The sequence below is a fragment of the Tigriopus californicus genome, chromosome 9 (genome assembly GCF_007210705.1).
Source record: "Tigriopus californicus strain San Diego chromosome 9, Tcal_SD_v2.1, whole genome shotgun sequence".
In the NCBI taxonomy this organism is placed as follows: Eukaryota; Metazoa; Arthropoda; class Copepoda; order Harpacticoida; family Harpacticidae; genus Tigriopus; species Tigriopus californicus.
The window spans coordinates 2,440,208-2,467,851 of record NC_081448.1 but is presented as its reverse complement, the minus strand read 5'-3'; the positions used below and the strand labels follow the sequence as shown (position 1 = coordinate 2,467,851).

Sequence of the window (27,644 nt, the reverse complement as noted above, 5' to 3'; positions counted from 1 at the left end):
GAAAACACTCGAAAATTAATCTCAGGGGTCCGCCCAAAAACCAATCCCAAACTTGAAATGAAACTAGACCATTCGGCTCACGGAAGCACAAAACTCAATCCAGGAAGGCCAAATCGTGAGGGGGATTCCGCGACATATGCCACTCTTGGACGATTTCTGAGGAGAAGAGGCTAGAATAGCCAGTCATGGCATTTTCACTAACTGGATGGAGATTCATTCTCATATGTAAACATGAGGTGTCATTTGGGTAAAATGTACCGTTCATACAGTATATGTTTACGTCCACTTCCAAAGCGCTTCCCTCTTCAAAGGATGCTACAAGGACATCAGCTCAAAGACAGATCTGATCTCCTACTTTCTCTCACCTCCACAATGGATCGATACTATAGAGTACATCCACATCCATTTGCCAAATGAAATTGAGGAACCAAAAGTGTGCTCCCTTATTTGACAAACCAATGTGTGAAGGGCATGCTGAATTCGGATCGGTAAACCTCACACTGCAGATAATGTTTCCGTGAGAACTCAATGGCCAAGGATAAAAGACACCATGTTATCGTTCAATTAAATTGAGACCTCTTCCAGATCATAACGGTTTTACTTACGACATCTGGACTGGGAGAAAAATGTTAAAATTTCTCCGGATTCATGTCACATTCAGTCAAAATAATGATGGCATGATCACCATCACGCATCTGGCCAAGGTCCAAGTGCTAATCCATCCCAGGGTAAATGCTTTACTCTCGCTGGCCTCGAAAAATAAGTTTGTCGGCCGGGTTCAAGACTTCATGAATAAACAAATTGACAAAGCCGAGTGCGATTGTCTCAAGAAAACGATCAACCATCAACCGTTTGAGAACCGTGGCTAATGAGAAGCGGGCCACTTAATTGGAGTGGTCGGCTAAAGTGAATCCAAGATGGAATCAAGGTAAGGGAGGTGATTCTTCTTCAATATGCAATTATTCAGTCAAGAACCAGCATATTTATTATCACGTCTCTTCCTTCCCCTCCCTCTGCGTCATTCTCTACCCGACATGTGTGTAATTCCACTCATAAATTCATTAGAAATTCAGACCCCCTGCCTTCGACCAAAGCAGTGATTTCGCCATCATCGGAAAGGGTTACTGGAATGTTCAAAAGAAAGGAGAGGAAAAAACATACCGTCAACCCACGTAAGTGTGAGCTCTAAGAAGTCTATTGAAGATCCATGCTTCAAGTTCCCAATGTCAAGACAAGCCATATAGGGAGGTACTGCCTTATTCTCGTGTGCCTATCAATTGCTCTGTTGAGGTTAGATTTGAGTTAGTGTCCATTAAAATTTGGGCTATATTTTTTACTAGATCCGTCCATGAAATTGAGATATGGCAGTAGCATCGAAAAAAGTTCGGACTGTTGTTGAACTATGGGTTCTTACACTCAATGATTTTCCATCCATGCAAAGCTGGCATATTGGCTCAAAGATAAAAGGATGATAATTTCAAAGCTCCCAGGTGAAGATATAAGAATCATAACGAATGCGCCAATTGACATGAGACTACCTCAGAAGGCTGCCAGAGCACTGATCATTACGCGGTATTGGCAATAAAAACACATTCACCCTTTGAGTTCATAGCTAGACATCTCATGTTTAGCAAGGGACCCAAAAATTGAGACAACCCTCTATATAAGTTTTTATGATCCGCGTACAAAAAGACTTGCCACTTGAAGTTTTTGATTTGAATGGTCTTTCTAAATCGTTCCGCTTATAATGAAAAAAATTGAAAAGGTCGATTTTTTAGCGCCTTTTTACTTCCAGTACCCGTTTCAGCAGGCTTAAACGAAGCCCAAGCCAAGGCAAAAAACCAAAAAGAACATCTGAAATATTCCAACCCTTCATACCTAGAGTACGTAATGAAAAGGTTTTCGGTAAATTTACTAGTACTTCAATAACCAACGAACCTCCGCAACAATAGCTGAAGACACAGTGGTTGTTGGTCACTCTGACTTAGACTGACGGTACATTTTTGACACGGCTTTCATCCTCCCCGCCGTTATGACTGTGATAGACAACCACCCGGAAAGATTGCCATCACGCCTCGACCACTCGACCACCAAACACATAGCCAGTTCAAAGCAATTACGGACAAATATTGATTTCCAGAAGAGGTGCGAAAATTACATTAGCTTCTTCTTCCTTTTGGCTCGGTCGGTTCCAATTCCGCAGCCATCATCGCCTCCATCCCTTTTATGGGAAATCGAAAGTTCAGTTGTGATCATTGAGGAAAGGAGGAAGAGACGAATGCATTCAAGTCGAGGAAAAACGCGGAGTTTTCTCACCTGAGGCCACCCGCAGGGCAGCCACGATTGAAGGAAGCCAATTGACCATTAGGCGTGATGAGGGCCAATCGAGCCTCAAATCTGGTCGTTTACCGCAAAAGTTGGCGACGTGATAATGGTCGGCGTTAGCCAAAAGAGATTGTCTAATTCAATCATGGAGCCGAGCAATAATAAGAGGTGGACACTTCAAACGTGGCAGAAACGGGCCTTGGTTTACCATTTAGGGAATAATTTGACCCCCAAAAGCGTACGAGGTGTATAGGTCCTTACACACACTGCTTCCAACCCTGAGGATGTGATGGATGCCATCCCAAATCTTCTTGCTCTTCACGTCGACCTTCGCTCCATCACGAAAAGGTAAGTATGGCAGTAAACTATTATTGATAATTCCGGAAAAACATCTGGTTGTGGACATCAAGTCGAATTTTGCGGTCTCAACCAAAGCTGATACCCTTAGAAGAACGGATGGTTAAGCGAATAAAGAGCGAGAGAAAAAGATGCATTTCTCGCACATCCCGAGGATATTTTTCCACGACCACTTTAAGTAATGGATTGGTGGTTGGTTCTTTTTTTTTCCTAGCCAGATTGTTTCTTTCCATCTCTTTGAGAGCCATGCATCTCGCGGTGCGGTCAGATAATTGAGAAAGAAATCCATTAAGTATGAAGACGCCAAACCAGAGGTATCAACAACATATGCCACAAGATCTCGTAATTGGCGACTTAAGCAATTAGTAAACCCTTCACGATTTCTGTCTATATCAAGACTTCACATTTCCTGGCGGTTTTTTATTATTTATTTTAACGTCAAAACCTCCCTAGGGATCTCCGATTGATTGGGGTAACTCGCTTGGGTTCCGGACTTGCAGACACTCAACGAGGCAATCGAACATGCCCGATGAATAACATCACCCAAGTCCAATTGAGGAAACCTCTGCAGGAAGAAGGCTAGAGCTCCCACAAAGGCATCACCCGCACCCGTTGTGTCTACGACTTCATTCACGGACTCAATAGGAACATGGATGGGCGATCCACTTTGGCCCTTGACAATGTACACCGCACCACGGGCCCCAATGGTAATTATCACAGATCGACACGGGCATGGCGCACATTATTTCAGCCTCAGATTCATTGACGCAGAGGATATCCGTGTTTTGGAGGATTTCCGGGTCCAAGTCCGCTTTTGCCGGAGCTGCATTCAGAATGGTGGTGGCTCCGTGGACTTTGGCAGTTACCAAAGAGGCTTTAATGGCGGCCATGTTCATTTCGAGGGCACACACCACAAACTTGGCCGATTTCATTAAAGGCTCAGCAGACAGGATATCGGCTGATCCCATCTTGGCATTGGCTCCGGCCACAATGATGATCTGATTCTCACCGCTCTCGGTGTTAACGAAGATGGACGCAATTCCTGATGAACATCCGGATTCGGTGCCTAAATGATCGGTGTTAATGCCCAGGTCTTGGTAGTTTTGGCGATATGCTTTCCCGTGATCATCGTCGCCCAATTTGCCCACCATGGCCACATCCGCCCCCAATTTCCGGCACATCACAGCTTGATTGGAGGACTTGCCACCAAAACCCATGAAGAAATCACATCCGAATAGAGTCTCTCCGGGCTTTGGAAATCTTTGAGTGGTGGTCACCAAATCACGGAAGATCCCACCCGAAAACACGATCATGGTCGATTCTCTTGCTTTGCTTCTCGCTCAACGTCAACTGAAGAGCTGTATCATATTTATCTGTTTGATTGAGTTACGTGACTAGATATTCGAGATCGCACAAGAACCTGTTTCGCGATATAAATTCACACATTGATCACTAGAGGGCTCCACACACTGAGCACGATTCATTTGGAGTGTCAAGTATGCATTGATCCCGCACAAGGAGGGATAAACAAAGCACAAATGTTGACTTGGGTTTACTGCTCTTTGGGAATCAAAGGCAGCCATTTGAGTCCGTTCGAGTAGTGGAGATGATTCTGGGGTATGTGATCCAACACAGTCATTGTCCTTCGAATATAATCAACGAGAATGGCAATCTTTTCTGGATCGGGTTCCGCACCCAAGAAGAATCGCCTCCAAACTGCATTGGCCAATTGCTTGTCGTCACCCAAAAGGCCTTCGTCATAGATGAAAATGGAAGCCTAGAAGGAATGAGAGATTGAATATATGTTTAAAATGTCGCAGAATAATATGATTCTCTTTATCGATCCCTTCGGTTAAAAATGTCACAAGAGTTTCATAACTCACTGACGTTATGAATTAAACGGATATCCACGTAGTTGAGGTAGAACTATTCTTTAACCTTGAGCCACTATGATATTTTTCTTTTGTAATATTGTATTGTAGGGGCTCCAATTTACAATATCTTACTAAACAAAATGCATTTTAACTTAACGGTGGTGGGAGGAACCCAGTGCCCATGTATTTCTTAATATAAACTTTTTGAAGACCTTGGTTGGGTTTGCCTTGAATATTTCATAAGGTCAGCAAATGCCTCGGCCATCCGTGCTAAAGTGGACTCTCCCATGGGATATTTTGGGATCGGCCCTGCTCTGCCTCCTTCTTTTGCAGGTGCTCAATAATTCTCGTGCTTGTGAGGGGGTGGGACTTCCATGGGACAAAGATTCAAGACCAAGATTGGCCACCAACTTGACTACTATCTGTTGAATAAATATTTGGTTTGTTCTTCTGAGTAGCGCCCCATCTGCGGGATGCTCCAAGTTAGGGATCTTCTGGGCGGCCTTCATTGCAGAGCGAGGATCGCAAGATAGTCATGGAGACTACGTGCGTTTTTACAAACTATTAAAAACAATAAAAGTATTTGGTAACACCTTCGTACCATATTCTTTTCCACGTGAAGCTCATTAAAATAAAAACATGGGTTCTATACTTGTTGACCCACGTGACTGAAAAGGTTCCAAGCTGCCGGTTTCATGTCGCCATCATGTCATGTTTCTAATCCGTCATACTAACCTGAAATTCTTCGAAGATGGTTTTTATTCCGGACTTTTTGGTCTCACGGTGAATTTGACCCAATTGCTTGATTCTGAAAAGAAAATACGAGAAGCAAATATTAAACATCACAGTCAAACTGACTTGCGCACAAGCTATGGAGTCATTGAAATTTATTCTAAACGCATTGCTGATAAGTCTTGTGGAAATATGCCCCAAGGAATCGCTTGTCAACAGCAACGAGCTTTTTGTTCCTTTCGAAAATTCGCAATCCTTCACAATCGCAGTTTCCAAATTTTGGGATTATCTGATGCGATCCCAAGACCCTAAGGTGTGAATAATTCACTTCAAAAGCAAGTATTAAAACCAAAAAGGATTGGTAACCCCAATCAGTAGTCCAAAAAAAGAACGCTGACACACCACATTTTTATCATACATGGATCATCTTGGATTGGTTCATAATGATAAATAAATGGCAATCTGGCAAGTTTAACTACAAGTTTGGGCGCAAATTAAGTGAGGTTTTATGCAATCTTACTATCAATACTAAAGCTGTAGAAATGGGCAAGTTGTGCTCGCGGACAAGGTGGATGGTCGAAAAAAGATGTTGGGTAGCGAAGCAAATTTGGTTGGAATTGGCCTCCTACTTCTGACTATCCTCTCTCTCTCTCTTTCTCTTTGTCTGTCTCTCTCTCTCACCTATGCTCACAATCCATCCACCAAGACTCAATCATGGCGTTTCTGATTTGGAAGCCTTCGGGCCCCTCATTGGCCAAAAGCCGAACCGACACCATATAGATATGGAGCTCAGTCACCAAAAACCAAGAGTAAAACGAATCGGGCATGTCCAACTCTTTGAAAAACTCCTCCACGGCCACGCTCTGCGTACATGAGGTCATCAGCAAAGTGCCCGTAGTGCGCCATTGGGCTTGCTCAGCCCCCAGGCCAAATTTGTTCAACACCCAATTCAAGGGGCCATGGGATTTAGGAACATGAGTGGGGGTGGGGTTAGGGGGCGTGTCAGGCACAGTGGGCGTGGCTGGTGACGAGTAATGAGCATGGGGCAGTAAACGGGGCGTGGCAAGGGGCGGGACACGAGCTACATGGAGTGCCGTGGCCAGAAATCGTCGGGACCACATAGTGTATATAGTTCGAGGAATTCGAGTGTTTTAGTCAATTTTGGCACATGTCCGATTGTGGGATTTCACTACTTACGAAATAAACACCATGGATTGCACAACATTCATCTAGAGCGTGACGAAAATCTTGGAAAAATGGAAGATAAGGTGTCATTTTTGAGGCTGAATTTGAGATTTAATGGATGAGGTGGGTCATGTTTACCGGGAATAGAAGGATGTTGAATTGAATGAGAGTAATGTTAGTCTCTGAGTACTGTGTTGATCCAATTTTGAATAGTGCATTCAAGGTTTTAAGAGCATATTTTATATTTTGATCCAATCAGTCACCTTGCATTTGATAGAAAGTCATTTTTTTAGAGCGCTTCATTGAAGAAAAGACAATAGATTATGTTTCGAAAAATATCCAGTAGAATTTCCAGCACTCAAGCAGGGCGATTTCTTTCATTTACTAAGCAAGTTCAAACCAAAGCTCATTCCACGTGGATCACATACTCTACAAACAAAAACTTACCCTTTGGAACAAACCCACATTTTCCTTGCCTAACGGGACAATCGCTTCCCTTGGAAAGGACCTCTAGTTAAACCCATTTCTTCTCCAGCGCCCTCTATCCATATCAGCCGGCATTGACTACACATATCCCCATTCACCTTCACCCACAGCTGTCTCTCATCCTCGCTCAAGGGGCCAAATTCCCACCCCATGGCTATCAAATAAGGGGGCCACTTCATCCTCCCCTCTCGCCAACGCTCTCAACGCACCCTAGCGGGACAGCTGACTCTTCCCGGAAAAAGCACGCGTCAGCGCTCGGAAGTGACGTTCTCGTTGTCTCAAGTTCGCCCATTGGCCTTTAGCCCGACCATTCACCAATGAACACTCTGGTCTCAAGTTTGCGCTTCGAGCGTCGCTAAGAGTTGTCGTCGGCGTTTTTCGGTGTTTGGAGCCCGTGACGTGTCGGCAAGTGACAAGTAAGTAGTGCTAGCGGACAGCATAGAAGAGTCCGTGCGTTCTCTTCTGGTAAGATCAGTACACACGCGTCCTTGTGTTACATTCAAGGATTGTCAGTCTCCGATAATACACTGGAAGTGATTACAGTCTTCGGCAACGTTGGATTGATTCCTGGTTTCCATTGGGCTTGGGCTACGATATAGGGCGCATTGGTGGTCGCTTGTGACTGAAATACCTGGGATTGGATCTTGAACAGAAAACCAGGAACGAACACCGAACACCATGGGGAGTAAGTAGGCCAACGCATTAATTACTAACGCTTTTATGTATGGTTCATGTGATCCAATGGTGATCCAAGAATGGAGAATGGTTTGTTGAAGGGTTCTGCTGGATGGGATTGAGCTTGGGAATGGAGATGATGTACTAGATGCTTCAGATTACCACCAAAATAGGAAGTTTGATTCGTTCTACACAAACGTTCTTTATAGGATGGTATGAAAAATGGTTCCCACCCATGTTTTAGTATCAGAACCATTTATTCATTGATATACGACACGACATGAACGTGGAATGTATGAAGAAAAAAAGAAAGAGTTTCAGACCGGTCGGTGTAATCTCTTCCCCAAATGCATCTGTTGCATCAAAATCAGTACCAATCTCAAAGTTTGCGTCGCTTCACCCATCCGTGACTGGATCGCCACGTCACATTGGAGATTGAGTCTGAGACCAATAGCACGGAAATAACTATCTCTATCGTCTCGTTCTTTCAGTCAAATTCCTCGAGTTTGTGAAGCCGTTCTGCAGTATCTTGCCCGAGATTCAGAAGCCGGAGCGGAAGATCCAGTTCCGGGAAAAGGTACTATGGACCGCGGTGACCTTGTTCATCTTCTTGGTGTGCTGCCAGATCCCTTTGTTCGGCATTATGAGCTCGGATTCGGCGGATCCCTTCTATTGGATCCGTGTCATCTTGGCCTCGAATCGTGGTACTCTGATGGAATTGGGTATCTCGCCCATCGTCACTTCCGGCATGATTATGCAGTTGTTGGCTGGTGCCAAGATTATCGAAGTCGGAGACACGCCCAAGGATCGAGCTCTTTTCAACGGTGCCCAGAAACGTAAGTTTAACAATGGTTTTGATTGTGTCTAGGTTTTCGATTTACGTATTTTTTATTTTTTTTATTTTTATTTTTTCAAATTGAATTTTCAGTGTTCGGTATGGTGATCACTATTGGTCAGGCCATCGTTTACGTGATGACTGGCATGTACGGTGATCCCGCTGATATTGGCGCTGGTGTCTGCCTGTTGATCATCATCCAATTGTTTGTGGCCGGTTTGATCGTGCTCCTCTTGGACGAGCTCCTCCAGAAAGGCTACGGTTTGGGCTCGGGTATCTCCCTGTTCATTGCCACCAACATTTGCGAGACCATCGTTTGGAAGAGCTTCTCCCCCGCCACCGTGAACACTGGTCGTGGCACCGAATTTGAGGGCGCCATCATTGCTCTTTTCCATCTTTTGGCCACCCGACAGGATAAGGTGCGTGCCCTTCGCGAGGCCTTCTACCGTCAAAATCTGCCCAACTTGATGAACCTGATGGCCACCATCCTGATCTTTGGCGTGGTGATCTACTTCCAAGGCTTCCGCGTGGATCTACCCATCAAGTCTGCCCGTTATCGTGGCCAATATTCGTCCTACCCGATCAAGCTGTTCTACACCTCAAACATTCCCATCATCCTCCAATCGGCCCTCGTTTCCAATTTGTACGTGATCTCGCAGATGCTCTCGGTCAAATTTGCTGGCAACTTCTTCGTTAATCTCTTGGGGGTGTGGTCAGATGTGAACAGTGGACGTTCCTATCCCATCGGAGGTCTCTGTTACTACTTTTCACCGCCCGAAACGCTCGGTCATGTGGCTGAAGACCCCATTCACGCCATCTTGTACATTACCTTCATGCTGGGATCCTGCGCCTTCTTCTCCAAGACCTGGATAGACGTGTCGGGATCCTCTGCCAAAGAAGTAAGTTCGAGTGTTACCAAATGAGCGTCACCCATGATGTCAGCACTAAACCGTTTTTGTTTTTCCCCTCAACAGGTTGCCAAGCAACTCCGTGATCAGCAAATGGTGATGCGCGGTCATCGTGAGACCTCCATGATCCACGAGCTCAACCGTTACATTCCCACCGCTGCCGCATTTGGTGGGCTCTGTATTGGAGCCCTCTCGGTCACCGCCGATTTCATGGGTGCCATCGGATCCGGCACTGGTATCCTCTTGGCTGTCACCATCATCTACCAATACTTCGAGATCTTTGTGAAAGAGCAGAACGAGATGGGAAGCATGGGAGCCCTGCTCTTCTAAGCTCGCACCCAACACAAGCACCTTGCTTAATACCACGCACCCTTGAACCTAAACAGTCCCTTTCCCACTCCTCAACATAGATGAAAAAAAACGAGAGGCCGACTGGTCAATAAACCGCATCCCCTTTTCCCTCCTCGATACACACCGTACAGATAGTATTCAACCGGAAGGACGAGGATTGTTTTAACAAGCGAGAGATGAAGGAACCTTTGGCTCGAGAACCTCTTTTTCCTTGGACACGTGTCTCTGTCCCAAGATGTCTGTAACTCCGAATTTATGATAATTATGAATCATTACAGCGAAAAGCGAAGAAAATTCAATCTTATGTTGTCTGTTTTAATGGTATTGTCAACGTACTATTCAGAGTATTTTGATGATGGAAAATAAATGCCAAAAAACACGATTCTCCCACAGCGTCTTGATCATTTACTAACATACTTTCAAAACGGTGCGTTGAGAAATCGGGCCTAGTTTGCTTGGTTCTTTGTCGAATGGAATAATCAAGATCAAAGCAGAGATCGACCTCATTTGACTCATCCAGGACACTGGCAAAAAACTCGACCCGATTTCTTATCGCACCCCACTGAACGGGGAGACGTGGAGAAAAAAAACCGAGTCTACCTTGAGATGTGAAATCAGATCAAAATCGTCGCAATTACATCATGCTGATCTCGGGTAAAGCTCCATTTTCCTTCATTTGCAGGCATGCACGTTCTACTTCAGGTCCGTGCGGTTTTAATCGCGTCATCAAGACCATGTATAAAAAGACGACGGTATCGGGCACTCCGAAACCAGTCGCATTATGATACTCCTCGTGTTCTTGGTGTCTTTTGGCCTTCTACCCATCTCGTCTTTGTCTCAAGACGTCGATCGAAGGGCTGCTCCTTGGTGGGACGCCCTCGAGGATGAACAGTTCTACCGCCAATGCCAAAGTAGTTGCACCAAACAGTCCCGTGGGGTCCGGACCCAGGTCACCCTCTGCGATGATACTGAGGTAAATCATCTCTTGGCTGTCTATCGCCAAGTCTAACTGTACATGTTCTTCCATCGCAGGTTTGTCGAGGTTTAAAGCGAACCTTGGATGAGGTCGCCACAGAGAAGTGTCTGGCTTGGCAGGAAGCCAACGTGGTCCCGGAGCTTACATTTCTAGGAGAGGGACGCCGGTTCAAGCACGAGCCCGCCATTGGGAACTGGATCTCATGTGCCATCTTCTGCAAAACTGATCACCGCCAATGGTACTCACCCCGTCGAGAATTGGGCAGACAAGCCTTTTTCCAGGATGGAATTTGGTGTCACAACAACGGGAGAGAAGACTTCTACTGCCAGAAGAACCTTTGCTTGCCCGAGGGGTATGAAGTCAATGACGCTGTGAGGTCTGCCCAACTGGCTATGGAATCAGATCTAGAGAATGTTGTGATTGACGACGAAGTTTTGGCTCTTTGAGAAACATGACTGATTTTTCAAGAAATGTTCTTAGTATTTGACGAGAGATTTATCTTCTAATGTAAGCTAAATGATTATAAATTATGCATTCTAGTCATAAATAAGGATTTAAAAAAAGTTATGGACGGCCAGCCATCTCTTGACAGGTTACAAGTTACTTTGTATCTTCCCGCGCGCGGCAAATTGTGCGGAAACGTTTTTCAGACAATGGTAATTTTTTGTAACAATTTGAGGCTGTTGGCGTTGCGGAGGATTTGGGCGAAAGTGAGGAGCTCGCTGGGTTCCACGTCCCAGGTCATAACGGACCCAATGTGACGCAGTTTTCCCCGCGTACTGATAAGTCTTAAAGCCGAGATTAGGGTCAGCGAAACATCCTTGATGATCAGGGACTCCAACCGGTTCAATGGATTGTGCGCGATGATTTCCTCAATCACGAAATCGTTGAAGAAGTACGCCGTTTCTGGGAAAGATAAGTAGAGCTTTTCGATATCGGGACAACCACCCAAAAAAAATCGAAAGAACTCCTTTCCACGTCGCCCTATGTCAATTTGGGAGAGACAAACCGAGGTCAAAAACGGCATTTTCAGAACGGGCAAACCTTCGTAGGCGTTGAAAGCCGCATCCAGTTTCAACCGATTGAAGCTGAGACGCTCCAAGAACTTGCAATGGGTGGCAATGGATTGCAAGTCGTACAAGGTGACTCTGATCTCCGGGGTGCATTCAATACCTAGTGATGAAATTCGGTCGCCGCAAGAACTCAAGAATTCCTGAAGCCCAAAAAGCGAAGTATGTGATGAGGAAGTGTACATGAGAGACACGTGGTCCAAAGAGTTAGGGCAGGTCTTCAAGGTTTGGCCCAAATTCGACAAGGCATTTGTGACGTGCAATTTGAAGGTCCTCAACTTGGGACAAATGGGCATGACCTCACTCAAGTTGTCCGAGCCGGTGTAGTGAATCAGTTTCAATGGAGGGATGCGGTCTGGCTTGGGGTGATAAGTTCCATTGCCAGGGCCAAGATAGTAGTACTTGATGCCCTCATGGAGTTGGTTCATGTCAAGGACCTCGATCATCCTCAAATGTTTGAGGAGACAAGCCAATACTTTGGGCATTATGGTTGTGATAGGCTTGAATACCGGGTCGCTGGTGTGAGGGTTCAAGACGAGCTCTTTCAAATATTTGCAACCAGTAGCGGGCTTTGGCAAAAAATGATCATATGCCATCGGTGTGTGCATAATCCCGCAAAGGTAAATGAGGCCGAGGTCAGTCACCTGAAAGGAATACGATATATCCAGGATTTGGAGACGAGTGCAAGTGTCAGCGATAATGTAGAGCATGTCATTGTTGCAAACATGATGAAGGGTGAGCGAGAACAGGCCGGACATTTGACCCAGGCCGGCTAAGAACAGATCTGAGCCCATGTTGCTCTCTAGGAAATTGGTCCAATCTCTGGGAATGTCTGCGTCGGGATCTTCTTGGATTTCTGTCTCCAGTTCGTGGGGAGTAGCTATTTGTTCATCGTGATGGCAAGCAACCAATCTTTGAAGACGCTCATTGTACAACACGGAGAACAGGAAAACATGTCCGGGTTGAGCGATATCCCCTTCTCTTCTCGCCGCATTGGCTAAAATGTCGATAAGAGGTGCCGCCACAAAGTTGATTAGAAATTCCCGAACAGTTGCAACACTTTGGGAGAACCAATCGGTTCGAGTAAAGAATACCTCATCGCGACCTCTCATGCCCAAACGAGACAAGAAAGAGGTTTCCAAGTAGTCTCGCAGGTCGAACATCATGGAGGATCGTCGGCGACCATGGTCAAAAGTGACCGGCGGTGAAGTTGGCTTGGGCGAATCTTTGGTGTCTTCTTCAAGATCTTTCTTGGCACGGTTTTCCACCACCTTTCCAATTTGAATTAGACTCTGAACAATGTTCTCGATGCATTCGTCTTGCAACGACTTGGGGAACAAGATAGGAATAGGATTTTCGACGGGCATGATGTCAATGATCTTGCGGTGTCGGATGTTTGTACACAACTGAGGATTGCGGAACCTCTACTGTTTACTCAGTGCCCCAAGTATTTTGATTTTAAGGGAGACTTTCTCCAGTAATGAGCTTCGGATCATTTGAGGAGCATAAGAACTCCGCAATCACAGGATGCGTCAAATCTTGGACCACCTGTGCCTTCACAACAGCTTCACAAAATACGCGCTTCCTTAACACTCTGTAGGTGAATCATCACGATGGACTACATATCCTGGAGACGTACACGCGAAACAAAGCTGGAAAGGCTATGGAAGCAAAATCAGGACAGGTTCTTGTACCTGATCTGGAACATTGCCAAAGGGGAAAGCATCTAAGCTTCTTGCACAGAAAATTTTCGACGATTCACATGGCAAAGGAAAGAAATCCTAGGAATTTATTCCGACCGACAAGGTTTATGCAGTTTCAATTCTCGCGGAAACATATCGATTGCACTCATAATGCCATCCCTAAACAGCATATTTGACATTGGCTAATTGGCAATATTTTGGAGTACACAAATGCATTTTTGCGATTTTCCTTGAAGACTTAGATCCACTAATCCAGGTTGAAAATGCACCCATTCAAACCCCCAACCCATATTTCCCCTCGGTTTTTATGAGAGGTCAAACTTTTGTCTCCGGCAAACCTTTGTGTTTTTTTGAAGAAAAATGTCTCGGCTCCTCACCCCCCATCGAGTTCTTTCTGGTCCCTTGGAAACGGGACGAGATACACAAATCAGGAAACTGCGATCTTCTAGTCTCGGAGGCGTAGATGGATCGGGCAATTACGCGCTTTATGAGACATGAAGAGCAATCAACTAAACAGACCGAAAGTGCGATGTACTTTAGAATGACAATGCATCCATTTACGAGGCTAACTACTACATACATGCATTCGAAAAATACAGACTGCAATGAGTTCTGATTTAATTGAATAGTCTTAAATTGAATTGTCTTTCGTGTGTTTGTATGGTGGTATATAGGCGGGGCATCATTGAATGGGTAGCACTTAATCGTCTATAAATTAACTCTTCCCGGAAACACTAAAAACAAGACTAGGGTAATATCAGTCAGAATAAACACTAAGACGAGATGGGGTTTGTATGTTGAATCCAAAACAATTTCAAGCAATAACAGTTTTAAGCATAAATAAAAAAAAATACCAGTATCTTAATCTTCAATTCAATTGAGCGGCGAAGTGTTTGAAAATGGCTCTGCCAAGTCCACAAAGTCCGATTTGCCCTGCTTTTTGATGGTCATTTTCAACTTGGGCTCACCTTCATTGCCAGCATTGTTGTCCTCGAAATTGACAACGCACAGTCTGACTTGACAATCCTTTTCCAATTGATCGGTTTCATGAGCCAAAGCCAATTGAGCTACTACCCTTCTCTCGACCTCATGCTTAATAGACCGAGCTCCATAATACACATTGTAGCCGTCGGTCAAAAAGTTCAACACTTGTCGGTCCCAAGTCAGCTCGATATTATGCTTCTCACGAGCCTTTTGAGACCAAAACTCGAGTTCTCGCTCCACTAACCGAGAAAGTTCCGGTCTTGAGAAGGGCAAGAAGTAAATGATTTCGTTGATTCGGCCCAGGAATTCGTCTCGCCCGAAATGGAACTTCAAAATGGGTTGAACCACTTTCTCCTTGAAGTGCCGAGATATGGCGATCTTACTTTGAAGTTGGGCATCATCGAGTAAGTTGCCCTTGGCTCGTTCCCGCAGAATCTCATCGGCCTCTCGTCTCAGTTGTAGGGCGTGTTCCGCAATTTCCGTGCTAGCCAAGTTGGAGGTCATGACGAAGATGGCATTTTTGCACTCGATGGTCTTGCCTCGCCCATCGGTGAGACGACCCTCATCAAATAATTGAAGCAAGACGGTGAGGACATCCGGATGGGCCTTGTCCACCTCATCGAACAAGACCACAGCATTGGGACATTCTTTGAGTTTCTTGGTGAGCTGACCACCCTCATCATGACCAATGTAACCGGGAGGGGAGCCGATCAATTTGGCGACTTCGTGCTTCTCTTGGTATTCCGACATATCGAGACGGATAAACGCCTTTTTATCGTTCTTGTGTAAATACTTGGCTATTTGCTTGGCTAATTCCGTCTTGCCAATACCCGAAGAGCCCAAGAACAAAAACACCAAAGGATGTTCCTCGTCAATCCAACCATTTTCTTTGCGACGAATAGCCGAGGCCACCGTAGTGATCGGACCCTCTTGTCCCACAATCACTTCCTGTAGGCGTTTCTCTAGAGGGTATTTCTTTCGCTCTTCCATCTCAACCCGCTTGCGTTGAGCTTCATACTCGACAGCGTGTTGGCGTAAAAGCGCCTTCATTTGGGGGTCTTGAGCGTAATCCAACGGAGTGCGCCCATAATCATTGGTCTTCAGCGGATCCGCTCCCCCACCCAAAAGTATCTGGGCCGACTCGAGGTCATCGGCTAAGCACGCATAATGTAAAGCCGTGCAACCCCGGAAGTTGGCCCGTAAATTTAAACGAGACGAAAATTCTTCCTCCCGCGCTACCATCACGTCAATCGAATGGACGCCTTTCTCCCGTGCAGTATGATAAATATTGACATATTCGTCCCCTAAATTGGGATCGGCTCCGGCGGTTAACAAATCCCGTATCATGGGGGCTCGCCCGTTAACCGCTGCCACGTGTAAAGCCGTCCAACCTAAAGGATGGCGAGCATTGGGATCGATTCGTCGTTGACGGAGATGACTTTGAAATTGGGCCAAATCACCGGTCTTGATGGCCTTGAGATAACGGGGAATATGATCTGTCTCATGGCTGATATCGTACAGGGTCAAACTGGCGATGCCCAGCGATATCCAGCAGGGCTTCAAGCCGAAAATACCGCTACTCGTCTGCCTTCTGACAGATTGACGAATGAGATGACTGTGACTCGTTAATGGGGGGCATACCCAGGGGAAAGGCCAAGGTGACCGCCAGGGGCGTGTCCAACTTCGGGCATAGCCATGCCACGCGCAAAGCCAAGCCCTCATACCGATCTGATCGTGTCCCTTTCACATGACAAATTAGCAATTAGCACCACACACACACCACAGGCACCACATGTTGTCATGCTGTGCCAGGGGCCAGGGGCAGTAACAACAAACCATAGAGTAGAAATCAAAAAGGTAAATAAAGCTTATGGAACTAACCCAACGTCATGAAGTATGAGTCAATTGAACCGCTAATGAGGGTTTAATTAGGTTTGAAGGCATACATTTCAGAACAATATCTCAGACCTGATATTTGGCCGAGAAAAACTTGATCTGATGCCTCGGCCTGGTCAACCCGGAAGCCTCTTGGGGCTCAAAAACGTCTGGGTGGTTTGGGTTTCATGTTGAAAGCCAAAGATTCAGGGAGACCCACTATCGCTTACGTTTATTAGATTAAAGCAATTTACAGTCTATAAGATAGCAAACTACGATGAAATTAGTTTAAGTATGATTAAACTCCCCCCAGGATATAGAAACACGGCTCCACCCAAGGATCAATGTCGGTAGATCGTCCCCGGAGTCCTCCTTTTCAAGCGCACCTCTAGGCAGAAAACTTGAACCTAAAGATAAATCCAACATAGTTTTTAGGGAGGTGGTAGAAATCGAATGAATATTCTGAATCTACTCTCCCCCCTTCGCCAAGCCAGTTGGGCGCATGGCCAGCCAAATATGTCCCATCTCCGGCCAGTTCACCTTCAGGTCACCTTGGCCTCCAACTTGGCGGCAATTCATGCATTAATGGGCCACCCTAGGCCACCCTAGATCCAGTTCAGAACACTCCAACAGGGTTGATTTGGGCGGGTCTTGTCCCCTTGTCTGGACGTGCGGCAGTCCGGTTGTGGCGGCACTTGGTTCCACTCCCACCTGGATCAGTCAATGGAGGGCGTGATGTTGCCGACGGATCGGGAATTATGGGAGTTGCTGCTCAAAGTGATCCGGGTGGATTCGCCGCCGTCTATCATCGGTGATCTCCTCCAGAAGATGCCGAATTACTTGCAGGTCTTGGAAACGTCTTGGGAGTCCGTGGCCCTCCCCTCGGACACCCGGGAGGGCCCGGCGCAACTACCGACTTTGCCAGGTGGGTGGGTGGCTGGCTGGCTGGCCGGCCGGCAGACTGACCCCAGTTCGGTTTGAATGGGCTTGGGTTAGGTGGGTGCCTGTCTGGGCACATTTGAAGGGCAGAGTCGAGGTAGACGTTATTCTCCACCGATTAATTGGCGGTGCTACTTTTTTAAACTTGACCTAAACTAGTCAAACCTAACCTAACCCGATATTAATAACCCTAATTGTCTCTATCGAACACTTTTACATACACTTGGTCACAAATTTTAAAAATGACCACCGCCAGCTAATCGGTGGAGAATAATGTTTATCAAGATTGGACATAATACTTATTTCGATTGACCCACTCCAATTTTTGACCATGCAATGGATTTCTTTTGACTTGTGGGTTGACCCAACCTTTGGACTTTTGGCGTGAAGCAGTCAAGTACCGTGCAGTTTGCCCAATATGTTTGAAACCCTGGGGAATATCTTTAGATTACGTCAAGCATGTGGTGTCCCGCTTGGTGGTCCTATGCGCCCAAGGGGGAGCGCGCACAGTCCTGCACGCCCCAGCTTTGCTCAACTTGGAGCGGATCTTCCTCATCGTGCTCAAACGGCATCCTATCATGGCCAAACAAGTCATCAACCTCGTCCTGGTTCTTTGGACTCAGATCCATCTGGAAAGTCAACGCTTTTTCGCAATGGACCCGCCACAGTGGTTGACCTTCGAAATCGGTCCCGAGAAGTTGTCGATATTTGGACCCGAGGACGCGGAGCGGCTCCAAATCAACCTAACTCAATTGGCGGCTAAAATATCCGAGGCACTAATCGCCTCCTCCCCGCGAACTTCGACTCTCTTTTGGAGCGTGCTCGTCGAGCAATTGACCTTGGGCGAATTGCCATTGAAAGTCGCCTCATTAAGACTATACCACGCTCTTTTGCTGATTGAGGATGTTCCTATTCTCATGACGGAATCGCAAAAAGCCTTTGACGTGCTATTTTCACTGATCCGATTTATGGCGGGGCCCACGGTAGGGTCTCTGCCCGAATCCGAGAGGTCGGATGTTCAACATGGCTTGGATTTGTGCTTGCTCGAATGGATGCAAGTTCCACTCAACGGAGCCACCCAAGACCAGTTTGTGGATGAAATTGTATTTCTTTGGCATGGCTTTCTTAAACATGACGACTTAAATGGATTGATGCGACTCGGAGGTGAGTAGGTGGATTATTTATTGTTACTATTATTACAATATGTCACAATGATCTCATCACAGAGCCGGGTAGCCTAGACAGAGTAAAATGTCGTTATGAAAGGAGTTCCAGCAATAGGAAAAGAAACTGCGGACTCGTGTCCCAACATTCTTGCAAAAACGGCGGAAGCGTTGCCAACGCGAAATTCTTGGACGAGGGGGATGAAACGGCTGAATATGGACAATGGTCCGGGTTCTTCTGTAATGTTTCTGCTGGAAGTGGATCCGGAGGTAGTGGGTGTTCCTGAATTCTTTGTCACAGTCAAAACATTTAGTCCGAGGGATTCGGTTATGATCATTGATTTCATGACGTCGAAGTCCCAGGAGGGTATGAAATATATATCGACAAGGTATGCACATCACTCTGAACCGGGCGCCCAAGATGTGTTCTGGGTTAATATCAGGGTTATCTCGATGAAACTGGAAAATGGGATCGCTCCGATGGGTCTGCTGCTCTAACGTTAACCTGTCCAATGCTTTCAATGAATTTCTCATTCTGGAATGGACCATTCTCGAACGGAATTCGGATGTAGGTGTTTTTTCCAAGAGGGTGATAACAAAACTGAGAACTGTGTTACTCGACTGACCAACACTGGTTTAAATGGTTGCATACCCACGCCAACCATCCGAAAGTGCTTAATGATTTAGAGTAGTGCATTTACTGATATTTGTAATGATATTAGACGTGTTGACAGGTTGCTAGTTCATTTGAATGTCGTTGTTTTTTTTTTTCATTACAATTTCCAAACTAAACGATATCCATAGTCTTTAATGGAAACCTCTATTATAGCTTTTCCGTACCATAGCCTCTACTTTGCTCTCTATATAGTTCTTTATTGATAATGTTCAAATTGACGTTTCCACTTCTTCGCCCATATCCTTTCAGAAGACCTTCAGCACACTCTTTACGAGTGCATAGCCTACGCACTGACCCATATAGCCAAACCAGCTGCAGGCCGGTCAACCTCCTCATCGCCCTCGCTTCCGTTAAAGAGCAAGAGCGGATATGATAACTCGCTTGCATTCTCTGTAAATCAGCTATCTCCACTCCTCAAATGGGAACTGCCCAGTTGCAACGTGTTAGCGTGTCACATTGCATTAGAAATTTTCGTTGCCCGAGAGGTGAACGGAAATGTTTTACACGGGTAAGCTTGTTCCTTGATTAACATACGAATCCAGCCTCGTGCTTTAAATGATGATCCCAAGGCGAATATGATTCACAGAGATGAGACCACGTTCCAATCTTGACCTTGATCATAATCTTGACCTGTCCGCTGAAAACTTGCCGCTGGTTGTAAAACTGATCAAACATTTATTTCACCTGGGACGAAAACGTACTCGAGGCCTCTAAGACTAGGCCAAGAGTCTCTGCCATCTCGGGTACACACCTACTTATTGGTCACGGGGCATGGGAGACTCTCTCTGGTTCATGAATACTGTCTTTAGTAATCTGATCATTGAGAATTGTGTAAATCAATGAAACCGGTTGAACAGAAGGTATTTAATGTGAGTTTATTCTTCTACTTTTTACCCAGCCACTCATTGGAAAATGTGTTCAAGCAGAGTCCCACATGGAAGAGGATCCATGAAATGGTCGAATCTCAAGAAAGCACTGGAAGTCTCTCGTTCTCTCATATCCAATGGACTTGCGAAATCGCTTCTAAAATCTTGGCCAACGTGGAGGACAATCACCCAAAGCAGTATTTGGACTTCTTATCTCGGGATATCAAGGATGTGTTCATTGAAACCGCCCTAGAGAAGATCATTCAAAAGCCGCATGACGCTCCAGTTTACCAAGCTTCGTTGAACATTGTCTACAAGCTCCAATATTTTCAACCTCTGGAGACGTTCTCTCAACAGCAGCTATTAAAGATTGCAGCCATTTGCACTCTACCTTGGATGGATGGGCAGATGAAACTCTTAGATCTTAGGATCGGAGATGCTCGATCCCAAGATCTCATTCAAATCAGTCCACAAGTCAAAAGTCACATTTTAGAGGAGTCCAAAATACTAGCCATCCAATGTTTAAGTCTCTTACCCAAGCAAGTGGCTCCCAATTGGCGATCTTTGGCCTTGAAGTTGGCTTGGACAGACCATGATCCGATCCTCTGCCGTGCCATTATCGAGAATATTCCTTTATTTGCCCATCAAATGGGACCAAATGTGTTCACATTCATTGGGAACTTGGTGGAAGAAACCATCAATTTCTCCGATGATCGTAAGATCTGCATTCCTCTGCTGGCTAAAATATCGGGACTCCTCGTTTGCACTCACTCCAAATTGACCCAGTTGAAGAGGTCCAAAGGAGAAATCCTGGTTCGATGCATGCGCTGCGATAAAGGCCAAGCCTTGAATGCGACTGCCTCTGGAAATGTGACTCCAGAGGACGTGACTCATTTGCTCAAACTAGTAGGCCACGAGGACTTGAGCGTGAAAACGTTCGTCCTGAATTTGATCAAGCCTTTGTCCAATCATGTGGGGATTAACGTGTCCACAGCGAGTATCTTCATGAACTACACGGACGAAAGGGACACGTTGGCGTTGAAATTTGCCGCTCACATCCCATCCCTCATTGTTCCCAGTGCCTTGATTGGATCGTCGGAACAGATGAAAGCGATCCAAGACTTCAATCCCAATACAATTCCCTATGAGGGGTGGTTCGATCAAGACAAGGTCTGCGACTTTGTCATGACTTGCTTGGAGGACTGCGTTCGAAAAGCCATCTCCAGCAAAGGCTCGGCCTTTGTGGATTGGCTTTGTCCGTCTTTGACCAATCTGGGGTCCTTGAAGGTCCAATCCATTGGTCCTCGATGTGTCCAAGCCATCATGGATTTGCTTTTGGACCCGAAATGCCATGTGAGCACAGTGGTCCACACGGCCCACTTCCTACGAGATCACTTCTCAACCTTCAAAGCACCCATCCTCTCGAAAGTGTCCGAAGGTCTGGTGAAACGAGGCGTTTGGGCCACCTTCTCCTACGTCATGACCGTCTTCGAGCATTTGACTCGGAACCATTTCCTGAAGCAGAATGCACATTACCTCGTGCCTGAACTGATTTTGCTCTGCGTTCGGAACAAATCCAAGGTTGCCTTGGATGATCTAGCCAAGTTGTGGAGGTCCGGGAGCAAGACCCGGTACCTTATCGTGGAGAACCTTCAGTACATCTTTCCTTACATTGTGAACCACAGCTCGTCCTCAGAGTATGCGGACTGTGTCCAACTCATCGAAGACGAGACCAAAGTTAAGCTCAGTCAGCTCTTGCCGAGCCATCGACAAAACGTGATCACGGAGCTCTTGCGAAGTTTTCATTCCAACAATAAGAAGGTGATTGTAGCCTGCCAATGGATGGCTCAAAACGATAAGAACTTCAAATTCAAAGGACGACCCACCAAAGACGAATTGGTAAGCTTAGATTGGAAGCTAGAATTGGCTTCATCTCAAGTTCACGCGTTCAATCTTGGGCGTTCTCTTTTCTTCAGGCGCAATATCTTCAACCTCGAATGCTCGGAGTGCTGGGTTACTTTGATCAAAAGCTGCTCAATGCTCATACATCCAACGAGCAGAAATTGAATCTTCTGCATTCTCTTCACGATTTGGTGGACTTCTTGGGCAAGGACAATGTGGCTAAGGTTAAACACAAGGTGATTTCTTCGCTTCAAACGGGGTTTGCGGCCAAGATTCCAGGATCACTGCCCATTCTGGTCCAGACTTGGATCAAGTTGTCCAAGTCCTTGGACCCGAGTGCTCTTGGGCCGGTTTTGGCTCCCATTTTCGCCATGACCTTGGGGTTTTACGACTTGGGATTCACTGATATACTGGAGATGTTCAAGACCCTGATCCTTAAAAGAGGCGACAACCTCAAGGATTGGTTCCATCAGTTGACGTTTTTGCCGGATTATGAGGCCTTTCAAGAAGTGAATGGTGCGGTCCGAAGTTATCTCAAGATCACCGAGAACACACCGTTCAAAGTCGTCATCAAAAGTGTCTACAAATGCCTTGATAATGAAAATGTCGACGTGAAACTTCTCACTTTGCGCAAACTTAAAAACGTGAGTTGAGCTCTAACTTATTACTCATTTATTTCTTTATTTTTGCTCTTCTTCCATTCATGTTGGAGAATGAATGAAAGTAACGATTTAGAAAGTAACTAAAATCTAAGGGACTTATTTTTTTTTTCTGGGACATTTTGTGGCCCTGAATTTGACTCTGTTGGGACTCACAAGCAAGAAACCATAAACCGTTTCATGACGTTCGGACGAGCAAAAATGTTTGATTGATAGTCCATTAGACGCCCGTAGATAATGAACTCCCGTGGGCACTCCAAGTCTTATCTATTTAAATCTCGGCGAAGTGGGTCTCTACTTTGCTATTTTCCCTCTTCGAACATCATTTCTGTCTTGTCAATACTTCCTTTCATCCCCATAAGGTTCCTCCCACTTCAGTACTGAACTCTACCAAAATGTCCGAAACCAAAAGTCGTCTGCCCTAAATTCTTCGTTCCTTTCAAAAGGTCTCATAATTGGTCAACAAACCCTTTTCCCATTTTAGCTAATCGAGACGAACACAGATCTTCTTCACGGCTTGATCATCGGTTCAAACAAAGCGGATCCCGTGATCGGAGATCTGCTTCACCGAGTATTGATAGCCACGCGGGATTCCGACGCCAATGTGGTCAGTTTGGCCGGACAAGTCTTGGGTCAAATCGGAGCCGTGGATGCGGGTCGGTTGCAGGTGACTCAAAATCTGACCAAGCATGCTCCCAAGGACATTGCTCTCTACGTGACGGATGTCGAGTTCGTCCGAGAGCTGATTCGTAATCTGGTCAGGGCCTATCTAAACGCCATGGATTCGAATGATTCCGAGAAGAGCTCGTACTCCTTGCAAGAGATTGTCAAGGAGTTTCAGATTCACGGGAGTACTTCGAACGGAGACGGTCGAGCCATTTGGGATTTGCTTACGGATGAAGAGCGGGAAGTGATTAAACCTTTCATGACATCGTTGTACACGGTGGTGGGCAAACCGTGCACTTTCCCTATCCCCATCTACAAATCTGATTCTGGGCTCACCTATCATAAATGGTTGTCCAATTGGTGTTATCATCTGTTCTCGCAAGTGATGGAGAAACGCGCTAAGATGGTCTTCAACTCCTGCAAACCAACCTTGAGGACAGACTTGCAGTTAGCCCAATTCATTATTCCCCACGCCATCGGTAAGTTGGATAGAAGAACTTTTTTGAACATTGAATATTAGTTCGTGAAATGGAAGAAAAAAAAATATCTTAATTTTTTCGTTTGTTTTCCCACAATTTTTTCAGGAGTGTGTTTTCAAAACAGATTAAATTATGCCGGATTGATTTGCAATCATTGTTAGTCAGACTGTGAAAACCGTATACTTTTAATTCATCTTTACATTTTTTCATTTTTCATTTTAGTGAATATTGTGACGACGGGAAAATCCGAGGACGTAGAATCGGCCATCCAAGAAATCACTTACATTCTAACCGACACTGAAATCAATCAAGGCGGTGACGGAAAAGGCTTAGAGCGTTTGTGCACGCAAACCATATTCTCTATTCTGGACCATTTGATTCGCTGGCAAGCCAAACGATACACCATCCTTATGGCCAATAAACGCAAATCCGACACCGCCAAGAAAGTCAAGGCCAAGGATCCTGAATACATGGCCATCAGCGCTTTCCTCGAGGCCATTTCACATGAAGCCATTTCCGAGGCCGCTTTCCGTCATAGGGCCTTTGAAAGGTCGGTGAAGCACTTGGAGCTTCATTTAAAATCCAATCCCAACGAATTCTCATCCAATATTCATCGAATCCAACAGATCTACGGAGCTTTAGGCGAAGATGATTTCCTCAAAGGGATTGCTCATGTTCGCACTTCCGAGCCTTCCCTGGAGGAACGGATCTTTGAGCTCGAATCCACGGGTCATTTCCAAGACGCCCTAGCTTGCTATGAAGCTTTGGGAAAGCGTCAATTGGGCAATGAAGCAGCCATCAAGAAAGGTCTCATCCGATGCTATTTGGAGATTGACCAACCTCATCTGGCCTCTATGCTCTTGAAAGGGTTAAATGGCAAAATGAGCCAAGACCCGAGCTTCAAGCAATATCAGGTTCAAGTGGCTTGGCAATTGGGACAATGGGACGACTTGGATCTGTTGACAGGAACCGAGGACAAATCGGCCTACAATTGGGACCAAGGCATCGGGAAGTTGTTGAGCACCATCCACAAGCATGACGAGAGGGCGTTCTATGAGCAAATGGCCTGGGTCCGCCTCCATGAGATCCAGCCCATCACTGCTGCATCCATGGAACAAGGCGCTTATCACCGCGCTTACGAACATTTGATAAAGCTCCATATGCTCAACGAAATTGAATCTCTGGCTCGAACCATCATCTTCACCGAGAACGAGACTCCTCCCAATGAAGCTGATCTTCGGAAGTTGTTCCAAGCCTTGAAGCGACGATCCGGGTTCGTTCAGCTTTCCACGAAAAGTCTGGAACCCATCTTTAAACTCCGAAGAGGTCTTCTGGACTTGAGCCTCAGGAAACTCGAGTCCAAGCCCGAGTCCAAGTTGAAGGATCTGGTGGCCAAATATCTCGGCGAAACTTGGCTCTTGGCCGCCAATGTGTCCCGGAAAAGTGGCCAGTTGGACAAAGCTTTCAACTTGCTGATCGAGACCGAGCGATATCCTTTAGTGGATCATTTCCTGGAACAGTCCAAGTTGGCTTGGGATCGCAGTCGCCGTGAAGAGGCCATTTCCATCTTGAAGAAAGGCATTCCCGCCGTGTTCCCTTGGTACAAACCCGGGATGAATATGAAGCCAGTGGATCGAGATGTCCATGAGAAAGGTGTGTTGGGCGAGGCCAAGTTGTTGTTGGCTAGGTTCACGGACGAGGCTGCCAATTTGGAAACCGAGAGCGTGCCTTTACTCTACCAAGAGGCGAAGAATGCGGACCCCACCAATGAGGATGTTTACTTCTACTTGGCCAAGTTCTTTGACAAGCAGATCGGAAAGAACTACAAGATCGAGGAGTTGGAACGGGTGGCTACCCAAGTAACCAATGCCATTGGATTCTACTGTCGCTCCTTGGTGATACATGGTTCCAAGCACGTTCATTTAGCCTTGCCTCGCTTGCTGACCTTGTGGTTCGATTTGGGAACACGCCTCCAAAATCTCGAGAAAGAGAAAGCCTCGTCGTCGTCTCAAACTTTGATCATGCTCAGGAAGCAGTTCTCGAAGGCCACGGATTTTGTGCGAAACTGGTCGTTGAAGGTGCCGAAATATTTCCTGTTTGTCAATTTCCCCACGTTGACGTCCCGGTTGTGTCACGCCCATCCGGAGGTGTGGGCTGTGCTCAAGGACATTCTCGTTCGAACGTTCATGGAGTATCCTGACCAAGTATTTTGGCACATGGTCGCTCTGTGCAATTCCTCGTTTCCGGCTCGACGTGAACGGTGCAAGCAAATATTTGATGTGGTAATATCGCAACGGAAGGACTTGCAGAAGTTCCTTCAAGACGCTTTGGATCTGACCAAGACTTTGAATAAGTTGATTGAACTTCCCGCGAGCGATCACTCGGAGGTGTCCATGGAGGAGGTCTTGCCCGAGCTCCCCAAGCTGTTGGCTAAATCGGGCTTCTCCAATATCATGATCCCCAATTTGAAGCAAATGTCGGTGGTTCTCCCGTCTGTGGAGGTCAATCGGGATCGGCACGCCCCTTTCCTGGGTGGCAAAGTCGGATTCTATCGCTTCAAGGACAAGGTGTCGATCATGTTGTCCAAAATCAGACCCAAGAAGATCTCATTGGTGGGCACGGATGGCAAGACCTACGGATTTCTGTGCAAACCCAAAGACGATTTGAGGAAGGATGGCCGATTGCTCGATTTCTGCTATCTCCTCAATGAACTCCTCTCCAAGGACACAGAGTGTCGCAAACGGAATCTACGAATTAGGACCTACGTAAGTTACGATTAAATATTGAGAGCTAAAGCTTTCCGGCCATATTGATGCCTTTGGGGATGAAATGATAGATATTTTTAACAATCACTTGATAAACGGCTATCAGAACTACGTAGATAAGCGAGATATTGTCCCTCCCCAAGTATTGAATACAATAATCAATGGATTGGAAGTAGTAGAAATACATAAATAATAATCAAAACTCAAAATCCTTCCCGTGATTCTAAATTTTGCAGAAAGTAACTCCGTTAGATGAAACGAATGGCATCATCGAATGGGTGGACAATCTCATGCCTTTCCGAACAGTCATGGCCAAGATCTACTTGGAGGAGCACGGCGTCAAACCCATCAATCGTGACGATATCGGCAAATACGGTGCAGTCAAAGACGACATGGAGAACAACAAAGCCAAGTTCGAGATCCTCCTCAAACGTCACCAGCCGCCCGTCTTTGCCGACTGGTTCATCTATAACTTCCCTGATCCTCAAACCTGGTTCTTGGCGCGTCTGCGATACATCCGAACGGCGGCTGTCATGTCCATGGTGGGCTACATCCTGGGCCTCGGCGATCGACACAACGAGAATCTCCTCATTGACACGAGTAATGGCGATACGGTTCACGTGGATCTCAATTGTCTCTTCGAAGAGGCGACGGATTTGCGGGTGCCAGAGATCGTTCCATTCAGACTGACACAAAACATGGTCCACGCCATGGGTCCATGTGGACACGCCGGGCCGTTTCAAATTGCGTGCGAGGCTTCGCTTAAGTTGATGCGCGATCAAAAGGACGTACTCATGTCGGCCTTGAGGCCCTTTTACTTTGATCCCTTGGTGGAATGGGCCAGTCGGAGAGAAAGAGGAGCGCCCGGACAATCCAAGGTTCACGAGGAGATTGTCAATCAACGAGCGGTGGAAGTACTCAATGCCATCGAGGAGCGATTACGCGGAATCGTGGCCAAGATGACCAGTCGCAGTCAGAGCAAGACCTTGAAGCAGCCTTTGTCCGTATCAGGACAAGTGAATTTCCTCATTAATGAGGCCACGTCCCAGACAAATCTGGCTCAAATGTACATCGGCTGGTCGGGTTTCATTTGAAGGACAACTTATCTGTGATCAATTATAATGTCGAATCATTCAAAAGCGCGGCTGTGACGTAGAGAAATGAACGAATCCTGCAACTTTGGAACGCACGAG

General features: G+C 46.1%; 6 protein-coding genes and 1 long non-coding RNA gene across 7 annotated transcripts; 3 read left to right on the top strand and 4 right to left on the bottom strand.

Moving 5' to 3' along the window:
* Positions 1-3,087: 3,087 nt before the first annotated feature.
* Positions 3,088-4,215, bottom strand: LOC131886176 (ribokinase-like). Its single transcript, XM_059234436.1, is given in 2 exon segments — positions 3,088-3,407; positions 3,409-4,215. Coding segments are annotated over 2 exon segments (885 nt in total). The 5' UTR covers positions 3,996-4,215; the 3' UTR covers positions 3,088-3,109.
* Positions 4,216-4,232: 17 nt separating this feature from the next.
* On the bottom strand, positions 4,233-6,479 carry LOC131886177 (ubiquinol-cytochrome-c reductase complex assembly factor 1-like). The gene is made up of 3 exons (XM_059234437.1): positions 5,970-6,479; positions 5,292-5,364; positions 4,233-4,459 (listed from the first exon to the last, which is right to left on the bottom strand). The coding sequence occupies exons 1-3, from the start codon at positions 6,407-6,409 to the stop codon at positions 4,235-4,237; spliced, it is 738 nt and encodes a 245-aa protein (XP_059090420.1). The 5' UTR covers positions 6,410-6,479; the 3' UTR covers positions 4,233-4,234.
* Positions 6,480-7,404: 925 nt separating this feature from the next.
* Positions 7,405-10,110, top strand: LOC131886173 (protein transport protein Sec61 subunit alpha). Its single transcript, XM_059234433.1, has 4 exons — positions 7,405-7,644; positions 8,126-8,470; positions 8,563-9,368; positions 9,444-10,110. The coding sequence occupies exons 1-4, from the start codon at positions 7,638-7,640 to the stop codon at positions 9,705-9,707; spliced, it is 1,422 nt and encodes a 473-aa protein (XP_059090416.1). The 5' UTR covers positions 7,405-7,637; the 3' UTR covers positions 9,708-10,110.
* A 256-nt stretch (positions 10,111-10,366) lies between these two features.
* LOC131886179 (uncharacterized) lies at positions 10,367-12,342 on the top strand. The gene is made up of 2 exons (XM_059234440.1): positions 10,367-10,701; positions 10,761-12,342. Exons 1-2 carry the CDS (start codon positions 10,510-10,512, stop codon positions 11,148-11,150), a joined length of 582 nt encoding a protein of 193 aa, XP_059090423.1. The 5' UTR covers positions 10,367-10,509; the 3' UTR covers positions 11,151-12,342.
* A 1,904-nt stretch (positions 12,343-14,246) lies between these two features.
* On the bottom strand, positions 14,247-16,254 carry LOC131886169 (mitochondrial disaggregase-like). The gene has a single exon (XM_059234430.1). The coding sequence runs from the start codon at positions 16,181-16,183 to the stop codon at positions 14,351-14,353; it is 1,833 nt and encodes a 610-aa protein (XP_059090413.1). The 5' UTR covers positions 16,184-16,254; the 3' UTR covers positions 14,247-14,350.
* A 287-nt stretch (positions 16,255-16,541) lies between these two features.
* LOC131886180 (uncharacterized) lies at positions 16,542-17,012 on the bottom strand. Its single transcript, XR_009373898.1, has 2 exons — positions 16,877-17,012; positions 16,542-16,743 (listed from the first exon to the last, which is right to left on the bottom strand). It is a non-coding gene; the product is annotated as an uncharacterized LOC131886180 (long non-coding RNA).
* A 47-nt stretch (positions 17,013-17,059) lies between these two features.
* LOC131886167 (serine/threonine-protein kinase ATR-like) lies at positions 17,060-27,644 on the top strand. Its single transcript, XM_059234425.1, has 8 exons — positions 17,060-17,261; positions 17,723-18,439; positions 19,364-19,622; positions 20,013-21,879; positions 21,957-22,526; positions 23,026-23,686; positions 23,909-26,451; positions 26,688-27,644. Exons 1-8 carry the CDS (start codon positions 17,060-17,062, stop codon positions 27,543-27,545), a joined length of 7,677 nt encoding a protein of 2,558 aa, XP_059090408.1. The 3' UTR covers positions 27,546-27,644.

Excerpts from the sequence above, each read along its gene's own strand:
- LOC131886173 (XM_059234433.1), top strand. Across the intron at positions 8,471-8,562 it reads TTTCAACGGTGCCCAGAAAC|TGTTCGGTATGGTGATCACT; the intron begins GTAAGTTTAACA and ends TTGAATTTTCAG. Across the intron at positions 9,369-9,443 it reads CGGGATCCTCTGCCAAAGAA|GTTGCCAAGCAACTCCGTGA; the intron begins GTAAGTTCGAGT and ends TCCCCTCAACAG.
- LOC131886179 (XM_059234440.1), top strand. The coding sequence starts at position 10,510 with ATGATACTCCTCGTGTTCTTGGTGTCTTTTGGCCTTCTACCCATCTCG. Across the intron at positions 10,702-10,760 it reads CCCTCTGCGATGATACTGAG|GTTTGTCGAGGTTTAAAGCG; the intron begins GTAAATCATCTC and ends CTTCCATCGCAG.
- LOC131886169 (XM_059234430.1), bottom strand. The coding sequence starts at position 16,183 with ATGAGGGCTTGGCTTTGCGCGTGGCATGGCTATGCCCGAAGTTGGACA.
- LOC131886177 (XM_059234437.1), bottom strand. The coding sequence starts at position 6,409 with ATGTGGTCCCGACGATTTCTGGCCACGGCACTCCATGTAGCTCGTGTC. Across the intron at positions 5,365-5,969 it reads TGGATGGATTGTGAGCATAG|AATCAAGCAATTGGGTCAAA; the intron begins GTGAGAGAGAGA and ends TTTTCTTTTCAG. Across the intron at positions 4,460-5,291 it reads CCATCTTCGAAGAATTTCAG|GCTTCCATTTTCATCTATGA; the intron begins GTTAGTATGACG and ends CATTCCTTCTAG.
- LOC131886167 (XM_059234425.1), top strand. The coding sequence starts at position 17,060 with ATGGAGGGCGTGATGTTGCCGACGGATCGGGAATTATGGGAGTTGCTG. Across the intron at positions 17,262-17,722 it reads GCAACTACCGACTTTGCCAG|ATTACGTCAAGCATGTGGTG; the intron begins GTGGGTGGGTGG and ends GAATATCTTTAG. Across the intron at positions 21,880-21,956 it reads GACCCACCAAAGACGAATTG|GCGCAATATCTTCAACCTCG; the intron begins GTAAGCTTAGAT and ends TCTTTTCTTCAG.